The 14,307-nt window shown below is 35.5% G+C and overlaps 1 protein-coding gene across 1 annotated transcript in view; it reads right to left on the reverse strand.

Moving 5' to 3' along the window:
• Window positions 1-4,743: 4,743 nt before the first annotated feature.
• Window positions 4,744-14,307, reverse strand: part of LOC149788504 (toll-like receptor 4) — a 29,545-nt gene continuing 19,981 nt past the window's right edge. The window contains exon 2 of the mRNA XM_089974503.1: window positions 4,744-11,309. Coding sequence (XP_089830629.1) covers window positions 8,751-11,309 — 2,559 coding nt within the window. The 3' untranslated portion in view covers window positions 4,744-8,750. The remainder of the gene's footprint in view (window positions 11,310-14,307) is intronic.

The raw sequence follows: 14,307 nt of genomic DNA on the forward strand, positions 1-14,307 counted from the left end.
CGTGAAAAAATAAACAGATGGGCCGAATCGGTCAAGGATACAGAAGCTACAGTACATGATGTCGCCGAGGTAGGAAATAAATTAAAATTTCCAATAATAGTAAAAACGATAACAGGAGATAATAAATCGTGAGGAGCCACAGTGACAACATTTCCACGAGATCGAACTGTAAGATTTTACCAAGGAGGTATGTTTGATTTTATTCACTAAATAAGTAAAAACAATCCTGTGTTAGTATGGCTATTTAAAAGTTCCGATGATGAAAAATATGATGAATTTGTGCGACCTAACGGCGAAATATATCGTGAAAAAACTCTTCATGAAGAAATGAAAAATCTTGCGCAGAACTTTTCAACAGAGAATACTGAGCATTTACTAAATAATTGTTTCACCGTTCCATCTGTTGCAGATCAAGTTGCTGTGAATGCGGACACGGTGGATTGTGCAATACCAAGTATGACCACAAGGATGTTATCTCGGTTGATATGGTCGCGTATTATCCGTGAAGTTTTCTTCGTTACCGAGAGTTTTCTGGGTAATTTAAAAGATTTGTCTCGAGTCAGAAGAATATCTTAGCTGCGGAGAATTGTCATAGACGTTACAGAAACCCTCCATAAATGTCAAAGTGATAATGATATAGTAAGAAAAATATTAGCTGGTTATAAAACAGTGACCAAAAAAAAAACAACAACAAAGAAACGCGACTTTGATCTAAATGTTGATTTTGTCATAGAGCTAAAACAGCAACAGAACTGTAATTGAATAATGTTGTGGCGATATTCAAATAATGACCCAAGACAATTTACTTTAGATAGAAAAGATAGTAGTCTTGGTCATACACGCGAAAATGTGATGATGACCTCTCTTAAGTGTATTCGGCGTAGAGGTGCTAGTTAAGTGATCATAGTGGTAACTATGTATCCGTAGGAATTATTTGTAATTGTTCACGTGCAAATCCATGTTGGGGAGCAGTTGAATCTAATCTGTAGATTGCGGGTCTATCCGAAGATGTAACCACACTGGACATTTTATGTGTCGTAATACTCCAGATAGGATCAGCTGCTGTTTTTTTTAAATATATAAACCTGACAGTCACATTACCCAACACTGGCTGCGCTGAAAAATCACGTCGTTGTACGGGTATATGTTTTGTTTTGTGATCCCGCTAATAGGTTTCTTGCTGGTTGTTCGCGTAATTTCATTATATAATGCAGCTATCACACTTGGTAATCTTGCAACCCATTCGCAAGATCTTTTGTCTTGAATTATTTCCTTCGCGTATCAATATACAAATAACCGCTCAGCAAGTGTTCGATTAAATCATTCAACAATTGTCTGATCGCGATGAATTGCAGTTTGTCCTCGTCTGATTTTGATATTTTGTTTTTTCATCAGCGATGATACTGCGCCCTGAAATTCTTTGCCAGGATCAACTTGTAACAGCTGTGGCCATTGCAAGGGTCCACGTCGATAAATTCGTTCAAACGCAGAAGCTACTTCAGTTGCTGTCTTTGTTGATAACGGCTCTGATTCTTTATATCTACTTGCAACATCAACGGCAGTTAACGCATATTGTACTTTAATCGACATCATCCAATTCTGATAGTATCATGTGGTAAAAATAGAATATCAGTCTGATGAACTTCATTAAGAACTCAAACATGAAAATGTGCATACTCGATTTGTTTAGGCGATGGTAGATAATGTGCCATATTGCCTGTCGTGCTAATCATTTTTCAGAAGTAGAACGTTGGGCATCTGCTGCTTCGGCAAGCTTACTAATCGCTGCTCTACCTTTCCACTATCCTCTTGGGCTATAATAAATTGACTCCATTATAATAATAATCGGTAGATTAATTACCAGCTCCTAATACAAGCTTATCTTTTATCGCAGATCTCACCAACCAATTAGCTAATGATTCTTTGAAATATTTATTTTTTTTGGAATTTAGCGCGTGAATTAATTTTACATCTGCAATATGTCTATCTTATAGGTTTTTACTTTTATAAGCTACATCATGAGCGTGACACGCTTTATCCATAGCATTTACTGGATATTCACCTGGTTATAGCTGATCTTGGTTATCAAGTCGAGTATCAGGATCACAGTAATTATATCCTGGAAGATGTTTTTCTGCTGAATATTTTGCCCATGGAATTCCTGGCAACTTAGTTAACTGGGCGGCAAAATCACCTCCCTTTAAATTTTATTTTTAGTTTGGATCAGGAATAAATTAAAAAAGATATTGTACCACATTGTTCACACTTACCTGTAACTGCTTGTCGTTTGTTTTTTGTTGTAATATTTGTTAGTCCGCCTGTGGGAGTACGTGTCCTGCATTTCACACAATATAAATCCATATTATTTATTATATTTCTATAACATGGAGGTCACTGATTTCTCGGCAACAAAAAGGAGCGAACCGGACAAGCATCATCCAGCATTAATAAATTCTGTCCGAATGATTATAATTGGGCCATCTGGAAGTGGTAAAACACAACTATTGCTTAATTTGATAATGAAGTGGATGAAATGGGATAAGTTGTATTTGATAGCTCCGTCACTTGAAGATCAACGATGTTACAATGTGATTAAAGACTTTAATGAAAACGCGAGGATGATAAACGACGAGGATGTTATTGATTTTATTACTGATATCAATGATGCACCCTCCGTGGATGATCTTGATGGGTCTATTAACAATTTAGTCGTGTACAATGATGTGATGCTGGACAAACAATCACATCCAGCTCGGATATTCTCGCGGAGAAGACATAAAAATACAGATGTGATTTATGTTACTCAACGGTACACACAAATATCTAAAGTGATCAGAGATAACTGTAACATTTTTGCTGTGTTTAATGGTGTTGATACACAAGTTGCGAAATATTTATCAGACTTGGTGCATCGGAGATATGAATTATAATCGTTTTAAAAATGTATTTAGTAGCGCACAGACAACCTGCATGGTTTCATAACAATATACCTGTATGATCCACGGCCACGATGTCGAATCGGTCTTGATACAAAATTTAATTAATAGCAGTCGAGAGGGCGAAGTCTCCTACTCGGCACCAAGTCACCGCGATCCCTTTTTTGCGATTTTTATGCGATTTTCAGGAAGGCTTTTTTTTTTAGGGTGAGTCAATTAGAGTCTGTTCGCCCTCTCTGCTGTTGCCTTTCGCCAGGCAAACATGTCGCTGACGCTTTCACGAACATGTCTGTAACCATGAATTTTCGATAGAACTCTGGAAGCTTCGAAGTTCTATCACGACGGTCCGTTTGTTTAACTGGGATGTTACTGGCAGTAGTCGATATATATATATATATATATATATATATATATATATATATATATATATATATATATATATATATATATATATATACCGCAATAATTGTTTTATATTAAAGGAAACATCTCCGCTCAGGTTGTGTTTTTGTCTTGGTGTCATTGAGATTTTGTCCCTCTACCGACTGTAGGCCGTTACACACATAGTTCTTACGATTAAGCTGTGTGTCGTCAATATCAATTACAGTGGTTGAATATAACACCGGAGTCCAAGCGAGCCAAATGATATACTAGAATACACATCGGTTGTTGAGTCCAAGAACGTATCAAAGAATGCATGTGTACTTCATACTTGTAAAAAGATAAGATAAGAATTCGTCTATTCAGGCTACATAGTCCATACATCTAAATTAAAATATAAAGTAAAAACAATGTCAACATAAAATAATATACATACATACATACATACATACATACATACATACATATATATATATATATATATATATATATATATATATATATATATATATATATATATATATATATATATATATATATAACTGCGCCCTGTATTGTTAAGAATGAAATTAAGTGGTGCATTTAAAGAGTAATTTGTTCCATCTACTAATAATATGAGACTTTAAATGAATATCATAGTTCCAAAGAGATTTCAATATACAGTTCTTACTATCAGATATTCTTGTCATCATTGAGAATAAACAATTTCTCATTACTTCATCAAAACTGAATACGTTATGATTTACAAACATGTTGGAGCCGCTGTTCCATCTATGAAGACCTCATAAAAAACGAAGAATATTACTCTTATAATTAACGTTGACCTTACATCATCGGATTCACTTTCAAGCTCAATCATCTACGTCTCCCATTATTTTCGGACTTTAACCAGTAATATTCTGATCAGCAATATAACGTGTAATCTAACTCGGCCATGTCACAGCTTTAGCAAGTAAATGAAGAAGATCATACTTAAGTTAAGAGACTAACTGGAAAAAGCGCTCTCATTCTCCTTATGGTATGCCAACGTGAAAGCTATGACTTACATCAGTACAAAAATACAAACCTGTTATTATCATACTGATGGCCTAGTACTCTAGTACACTGTACAATCATCGGAAACCTCGAGTGCCAGGACACAACGGTTAAGTGCAAGAAGAAAGTATTAGTCTATTAGATATAATAGGTTTCTTAAACTGCTGATGCTAACGTTCTTGCATCCTTTCAATGCACATTACTTCTTCCAATATAGTTTGGTATTATTATTAAAATTGTTTGCATACACAGCGATTGTATTTGAGTTGACTTTATCACAACATATTTATTCATAATTGTTAGTGTTTGGTTTAGTCTAGATTGTGTAAGATAATCTGGCACTTGTTAATCCACATGTCAAGACAACAGTGCCTCAATGATGATTACATACCTTAAAGTATAAAACTCAGAAAGAACCGGTTTTTTTTAAGTTAAATTTATTATATAAACTAATCATAAAGGTGAGTATATACAGAATAACAATTCTGTTACAAACTAAATCTAATGGCATTAACAGAAAGAATGCTAAATTATATCCACAAAAACTACATTCGCCGTCATCAATTGCTCGGCCAGCACATCAGAAACTATTATTTAGAAGAAAATAATATGTAAACATTTTTTAAGGTACTCAAAGCTATTAGTATATTACACACGCTATAATGATGGGTCTTTGAGATACACAAAGCCTTGGGGGTATATTACGCACTCTGTATTTATGTGTCGTTAAGATACTCAAAGCTATGTGGTATATTACACACGTTGTATTTATGCGTCTTTAAGATAGCCAAAGCAATCGGGTATATTACACACAATATATGTATGTGGCTTCAAGATACCTAAAGCAATAGGGTATATTGCACATACTGTCTTTATATGTCTTTAAGATACTCAAAGATATGTGGTATATTACACACGCTGTATTTTTGCGTCTTTAAGATACCCCAAGTTACAGGGGTATATTACACACATTATATGTATGTGTCTTTAAGATACTCAAAGCTATGTGGTATATTACACACACTATATTTATGTGTCTTTAAGATACCCCAAGCTACAGGGGTATATTATACACATTATATGTATGTGTCTTTATGATACCCAAAGCAATAGGGTATATTACGCATGCTGTATTTATGTGTCTTTAAGATACCCCAAGATAGAGGGGTATATTAAACACACTATATGTGTGTGTCTTTAAGATCCACAAAGCTATGGGGATATATTACACGCACTATGTTTATGCGTCTTTAAGATACCCCAAGCTATAGGGGTATATTACACACACTATATGTATGTGTCTTTAAGATACCCAAAGCCATGGGGGTAGATTAAACACACTATATTTAATATGTCTCTTTAAGATTCGCAAAGCTATGGCGATATATTACACATACTATATTTATGTGTCTTTAAGATACCCCAAGCTACAGGGGTATATTAAACACACTAGATGTATGTGTCTTTTAGATACCCCAAGCTATAGGGGTATATTACACACACTATATGTATGTGTCTTTAAGATATCCAAAGCCATGTGGGTAGATTAAACACACTATATTTAATATTTATGTATCTTTAAGATTCGCAAAACTATAGGGGTATATTAAACACGCTATATATATATATATACGTGTCTTTAAGATACCCAAAACCATGGGGCGTAGATTAAACACATTATATTTATGTGTCTTTAAGATATCCAAAGCTATGGGGATATATTACACACACTATATTTATGTCTTTAAGATACCCAAAGCTACAGGAGTATATTACACACACTACATTTATGTATCTTTAAGATACCGAAAGCTACAGGGGTATATTACACACACTATATTTATGTCTTTAAGATACCCAAAGCTACAGGGGTATTTTACATACACTATATTTATGTGTTTTTAAGATGCCTAAAGCTACAGAGGTATATTACACGGACTATATTTACGTATCTTCAAAGATATGATCTGCATTACACATGCACTATTTTTTGTGTTAATTGCTAGTAAATGTTAGAGCAATAGCCTATACAATTGTATTTTACATATGTATTGCACACGCGGCTTACGTAATTTTATAAACAGACGTACATAAAGGATTTGAAAAGGTAAATATCGAGTTTGGTAATTCGTTAGTCATCTTAAGCTAGAAAAAGTAGTTCGTTGCCAAAAAGCATATTAGTGTGGTTATAAGTCAAAGCTAGAAAAAGTAGTTCGTTGCCAAAAAGCATATTAGTGTGGTTATAAGTCAAAGCTAGAAAAAGTAGTTCGTTGCCAAAAAGCATATTAGTGTGGTTATAAGTCAAAGCTAGAAAAAGTAGTTCGTTGCCAAAAGGCCTATTAGTGTGGTTAGAAGTCAAAGCAGAAATGTGAAAAATATATGCATCGATTTCATAATATTTCATCAGAAAAAAATATATTAAGCAGAAACATATACATTAATTTGAAGACATATAAAACAATCTGAAGTGTACGCAAATGAAAACACGAACATAGAGTCCTTTCACGAACATCGAGTCATATCATGGCAGCTTCCCTGTATGTGGCCTGAATTTTATCCAACACAATCCTTGATGTGTCTGTTTCATGACATACTCAGATTCGTCCAGTACATTATGGCAATATGTTTATTAATAACACTATGAATATCATGAATGTTTAACGATGAAAACGTTATTCTATTTGTCCACCGACATAACATTCGTCTTTCCGTAAACTTGTCTTAAATCCTGCAATTTAATTGTGTGACCTATTTGTTACTAAACATAATGTTGTAATTCTAAATGTAACTTAAGACATCTTGGTGAAATATGTTTCAAACAGTTCTGATTTTGAGCCTTAAAATTCAAATCGAAATTAAAATTATATCTGTCGTTGAAATTCATAACCGCCGCAATGACCTTAAAGATAATCCAAGAACCTATATATATATATATATATATATATATATATATATATATATATATATATATATATATATATATATAGTGGATTATTAGACTGCCATGTGAAAAGAAAGAAAAATTAAGATGAAGTGAAAATGGTAATCAATCCATATGGTTGGACCACAGCCACTATTGTGGATGTTATTTTAATTCGAAATCCATTAAACTTGATTAAAATATGTTCGTTTTTCATGGTCCATCAAATATTCAATGTGCAAAGAAATAGTTCTCGGCAATCTTTGCAGAGTGTACTTGGGCAAAGCACGTAACTCCCATTGCCTGGGTCCTCTATAGTCTTTTAAGTGTTGTTACCACTCTACTTACTTGGAGAAATCAGTATAAAATATATTAACTTAAAGAACAATATATAAATTGCCCTCATTTTAGTTTCATTCACAACTATGAATTTCCTTCGTATGCAATTCGTTTGCAAAGAAATATGTACTCTCGAATTTTAACTTGCGAAGAAAACAAGAAAATGTACCGAATAGTTACAATGTGCGCCCTGATGTCAAAGAAAATAAGAAAATGTACCGAATAGTTACATAGTAAGCCCTGGTGTCAAAGAAAACAAGAAAATGTACGGAATAGTTACATTGTAAGCCCTGGTGTCAAAGAAAACAAAAAATTGTACCAAACAGTTACATTGCAAGCCCCGATGCAAAGAAAACAAGAAAATGTACCGAATAGTTACATTGTAAGCCCCGATGTAACAGAAAACAAGAAAATGTACCGAATAGTTACATTGTAAGCCCCGTTGTCACAGAAAACAAGAAAATGTACCGAATAGTTACATTGTAAACCCCGATGTCAAAGAAAACAAGAAAATGTCCCGAATAGTTACATTGTAAGCCCCGATGTCAAAGATTTTTTTCCATAAAATATAAACATTTAGATCCATTGTCACACAAATCACTTTATTAATTTTAACTGGGGCAACGGGTACCAGAGTGGTCTAAAGCGCTCGCCTTTACTAACCATCTCTTCTTTGTTCGCTTGAGTCTCTGGCTCGGGTAATGCGTGAGTTCGAGTCTCTGGCTCGGCTAATGTAAGTATGTAGGAAAGCTGGCAAGTAGCTTCCTGTGGGTTGGTGGTTTTTACCGAACTGTCCGCGAATTCTGGCTCCACTAATTTTACTGGCCGTCATGTCTATTTCTATCAAATATTGAAAAATGGCGTTAAACCCAGATAATCAACAATTTCTTTCATCAATTTCTAACATAAATTTGTGACTATTACTTCCTTTTATACATACTGTCACATACTGTAATATAAGCAATTCTTATGGGCAAATTATTAAGCACGTCTTTTATCACTGTCTGCAGATGTGTTCCCTCGTGTGTCTGACATTAAGACTAGCCGAGATAAAGTGAGATATTTAAATACGGCAAATTTCACATTTGTGTTAGTTACAAATCATCAGAGTTTGATTAAAGAAAAAGACAAGAGAGGTCTCATGCCTTTCTCTGAACAGCTTGGCTTAGTGCTTTCCAAAATGTTTCGCGTTCAGCAGTCGTTTGAGGATAATCCAAATATGTCTGGCTTCTAAACAGCTCCAAAATCTCGAGAGGAAGTAGATTGTTTGGAATGTCCTCCAGCATAACCATTATCATACTGTCAGTATCTTTTTCAATACTATTGACTCTTGCTATATTAATTTCGTATTTGCACCAATGGCTTCTCAAAAAGTTACTAGTCATGATGAAAATAGACGTTTTACTTTCTAAAATAGCAGTAACAATATTCTCCGAAATTGAAACACCAGGAATGAACTCTCTGTCCGCTAAACATAATCGCAACCCGTCTTGACCTTCAAGCCGTGGTAAGATTTCATTCCTTACGAAACTCGCATCTTCACTCGCGTAGCATATAAAGGCGTCATACGCACAAACTAGACTATAGCCAGCATGACAATTTCTCATTGCACGATGGCTTCGTGCAACATAATAAAGATAACGGATCTTCCATCTGTATCGATAAGCAATAGCAGAGAATATGACTGTTAGGAAGCAAAGGAAAAGTCCGACACTCCCTGCTATAAGAAGTGTGTAAGATGTGCATTGTTTCTTCATTTTCGCCAACAAAGTATTGTCGAAATTTGCAAGTTCTATGTTTTCGCCTTTAGAGTTCCGACAGGTGTCACTTTTTCCAAAAGTTACGTTTACTCGGGCACTCACTTTCCAAGACAAAAAGTCTAACGCGTCGCACGCGCATGAAAGGGGGTTTTGTTGTAACAAGACAGTAACTGGTAAGTTTTTACTCGCTGTTTCTAGCTTGTCTTGAACATCATTGGTCAATACGTAAAGCTGATTTTGACTCATGTTTAGTATCCTTAAGCGTAGACAAGAACTAAGATCTACATCAAACTCTGCCAAAAAGTTTTGTGATATATTTAAGGTTTGAAGCGAACTTAATCCATTAAAAATCATCTTTTGCAGGAAACGAATTCTATTGAGAGAAATGTCTAGATGTTTCAAATTATCTAAGCCAGAGAACACCTCCCCATGGCTTCCGTCGTTAAAAATGTCACCTAAGAAATTTTGACTTATATCCAAAACCTCTAATGAGCGGAATTTCGTGAAGAAAGTGGTGGATACATTTATGCAGTTGTTATTAGATAGATACAGTCGTTTCAAGCTCCCGAGTCCTTCAACTGGCCCAATCCATGAACCTATACTATTTTTCGACAGATCGAATTCCTCAATGCTATTATTCTCGAATCTGACAGCAAGGAGTGCCACACGCCACGATGACTGGCTAAAGTTGATGATTTTAACATTTGGCGGTGGAGTAATAACTAGGATGTAGCCACTGTCAAGCCATGAGTGTCCAGGAATTAATCCTCTTCTGTCCCTTCTATTAGAATCTTGTTTCATTTGAGTTTCCATCAACAAAGGCGAGAATGCTTGCTGGTAAGAACAGTCAACATCTTCAAGAGACAGAAGATTCTTACCACCATCTTCGTCCATAGCGATATCCATGAGATAATCGTCCAGTGCCAGTCTGTTGTATGCCAATGACACCTTTTTTATGGATCCCGGGAGGAGAGGAATCGCTCCCGGTTCGAAGATTTCTAATTTGTTTGCGTCTAGATAGAGTTCCTCGAGCGGCAAGCCTATAAATGTTTCGAAAAGTGTTTTAGTTATCATCGTTCCCAAACCAGTGTCAGAATTGATGTGATTCATCTTCAGCAGTTTTACCTTCGTGGCATTCAATCCACGCAGTCCTTTTTCAGCGCCGGTGAAGTTTAAGCGGATGTTTTGAGAGATGTCTAGATACTCGAGGTGCTTTAGAGAAGCGAATGTTTCTGGTTCAATGTTCTCGAGTCCACAGTCACTAAGTGAAAGGCTTCTTAGGTAGGGCACGTTAATGAATGTTTTTGAAGAAAGTTTCGTAATGTGACAGTTTCTATATCGCTTCTCGTCAGCAGAATATCCCGAGAGATCCAAAGAAGTTAGGTTTGTCAGGTTCCTCCATGACTTGTTAAATACACATCTGTCGCAACCTTCAACATGTAGATTCTGTAACGTGTAAATAGGGGTGACTGCATTGGTCAAGATTTCAAAGTCTTTAAAGTCGTTGAAAGATAGATCTAAATACTGAAGATGTAATCCTTGAAATGAGCCCTCAGACAAGCCACTTGACGTCATTAAGCCCAGACTGGTGTTTTGAAGACTTAGGTACTTTAGATTTGACAGTCCATCGAAAGAACCCATTGGTATGTCACTGAGATTATTGTTTGACAGATCCAGTCCTAAGAGGCTGACCGATGCATTGAAAAAGCCACTGTAAAGTCTGATCCGGTTTTCCTTTAGATCCAAATAGCAGCATTCAGTTTGGTTTAGTTTCACAGAAGTCAGATTTACAAGCTTGGAACTGCTGCAATCGCAGGCCTTAAGTTGGTTGCATTTTTGGATGAAGTGGCTCTTGGGTTTCCCAATTCTGCAGCTGGAAGAAGTAGTTGCCAAACACAGGCAGGCCACCAGCTGTAGAAACATCACTATTGCCTCATGCTGGAATGAAGAAGAGGGCTCAATACAATAAACGTCGATCAAACCTGCTAGCGTATACTGGCTAAGAACCGTATAGTTCATTCACTTCGGACCATATTTACCCGTATAATAACAACTTCTCCTACGTGTTCCCGATGAGAATTCTTAGGAGAAAGGTTGAATTTCATTCAGTTAGTGCCAGAGTGACCTTTGCAAAATAGTCATTCTAGAAACAATAGGACTGTCAACGCCAAATTTGGTTTTATTGCCAGTACAGTAGCTAATGCGGTTAGATCTCGAAATCACGAGGTTTTAATTGCAATAATTTTGGTATACCTAATCAAATGTGTCCCTTTTTACGGATATCTGTATCATCTGTTAAAAAAATAATATACTTTTCATTTAAGTCATTTTGGTCTATGATAGTTATATTTTAAATTCTTTAAGTCAGTGACTGACTAACACCATAGTAAAATGCATGTACATTACGTTATAAAATTCTCATTCATAAGTCAAGGCAGATCGCTAGGTCAAGTGAACAATTATATCGGTCAAGTAAGCCACGCTTTATTTCGAATGGAGGTGTCAAAACATCACTTGAAACACTGGGTCCATTTGTTCAGTTGGCGCTACCATGCACGCCCTAGTTGTTGATTAGTTCAACAGTTTGAGAAAGTCATAACATGACTGATGCAGTTTTGTTTTTAAAAATAATACGATTTAATTGTTCCAGAATCTTTAAGTGAATCGGATTCTCTTTATTTGATGCGTATATTGAGACTAGATAACGAGAATACACACACGACGTATTCCATTCTTCAGTTACACTCAGTTATCTAAGAGTCGTTGAGAAGAAATAGTGATTTATTTATAGTATTGAGAAGCAATAGTGATTTATTTATAGTATTTATTCGTTGGATTTAGTAGCGTTGAAAATCAATAATATAAATAGTCAATACTTACTTGATTATGTGAATGTATTCAAGGACTTGAATATTTAATTATTATTTTCGGATTAGGTGAAACGTTCAAGAACGTCAGTAATATTCTACGTTCACGGGATTACGTCGGAGTAAAAAACATTTGGATTTAGACCTGTGATAATTCGGCGATACTAGCAAGGCAGCATATAATCTCTTTACAACCCTTATTCGGAATACCTTTTCAGGAAACTCGTCATTGAATATGAATCTCATTCGAATATTTTGTGGATTTAAATTAATTTAAACATTTCTGAAGTTTTAATATTTCAGAGATTATGATATTTCAGAGATTGTTTTTTAAAGTTTGAATTTCATTGTATAAAATTTTTCTAAACTCCGGTATTTTGATTTCATAGCTGGGGAATTAATAGTAAACCCAACAATCTTTCACCAGGTCATCCAAAGTAGCGAATATTTTTGCCGATCCCAGCCAAGAGAAATCGGAGTCCTTAAAAAGGACGAGTAACTTGGACTTGATAAGAATTATGATATTGTTGAAGTGACTGCTTCGTCAGGAAATAAGAGATCAAGGAAAGTTTTATTTTTTATTTGTCAGAAAAGTGGTGTGGGCTTTCGGGTTTAATAAAGAGGTCACCATCTGGTTCGGTTTGTACATTAATGGAATTAAAGAAGACAAAAAAAAAAAAGAAAAAAAGGGAATTTGAAATGAGAAAGTTTCAGCTTAAGCAAGAAAAAGTGCAATTACAAAAGGGTCAGATGCAATGCAAGAGAGAAAGGAGGGGAAAATAAGGAAGTACAGAGATGCTATAATTATGTAAATGCAATCGAGAATGGAAGACAGAAGAAAATGAACGAACAAGAACAGGACAGAGGAGGATGGAGATAGTGAGTTTAGATTAAAGGAATAGGAACTGACCAGAAGAGGACACTCATAGAAATTCAGGTTATTTGTTACTTCTTGAAGAATGGGGTCCCTATGTGAAAATGGAGGCCACCTGAGGTACCCGTTGGTGATGAGTCGTCTATTAGCTATCAAATTGTTGTTGCTACATCGTATTCACAGGGAGTTCTTAGTCTAGCCATGAAACGTCAGTGTATGGTTATTTAGCAGTCAGTAAGACTTTTTTCATGATCTTCAGTCCTTGTTATACGCCGAAAGATGTAATTACCGCAGATATTGTCATACTTGTCAAATGGTAAGAAAACCCAATCTGAAGATATCCAAAGCTCATCTGTTACCTATTCATGCGTTTGACGAACCATTTAATAAAAGAATGGTAGAATGGTAGATTGTTTCGGCATTTTACCTAAGACCAAGTTAAGCAACATATACATTTTGACGATTATGTGGGTATGTGAGAAAGCCTGCCAGTAGTTCCCCGTGAGTCGGTGGTTCTTACCGAGTTGCCCCGGGTTCTTCCCACCGTGTGTACTTGCCGTCGTGTATAGTCTATCATGTGTTCAAAAAAGGCATTTAACCCACAAAAACAACAGCAGCAACAACAAATAAAGGGAAATTAAATTAAATTCTTCCAGCAGACAAATAGACTCTTTAGACTAATATATTTTAGCTCAAAGGGACGACGAAGAGCAACATACATGCTGACCCATGCTGTTACCAGAGTTCCTATGTAGATTCAGCTTTATTTGCGAAAAGAAAACAAAGCAATACATAATCAATCGTGACCCCTTGTATGACCCTAATATATAAAAGTTGCAAAATCAAACAATTACGATAAGACATATTTCCTTTGACTCCTAATTACATATAAAGATGGGATACAGTCATTTTATTAAATGAAATCACATTCTCTTTGAACTTAAGCAACATCAATACTTTCTGTTATTATTAGTTTCATTTTTTAGACAGCTGTATACGCTGCCTCAAAAAAGTGCACTAACCGGTGAAGCAATACAAGATTCTGCAGCAATACTTCAAATAATACAACCTTTACAGAGGAGTTAAAGGTGAGTAGTGAATAGGGACACTCTAGGGACTAGGAGACTTCCATGTTAAAAAGGGTATATCCACTCTGGGGACTATGTAAAATTTAACATAGGAGAAAAAATTATCC

Source organism: Sinohyriopsis cumingii, chromosome 11 (assembly GCF_028554795.1).
Source record: "Sinohyriopsis cumingii isolate HCF-2022 chromosome 11, ASM2855479v2, whole genome shotgun sequence".
NCBI classification, from domain to species: Eukaryota; Metazoa; Mollusca; class Bivalvia; order Unionida; family Unionidae; genus Sinohyriopsis; species Sinohyriopsis cumingii.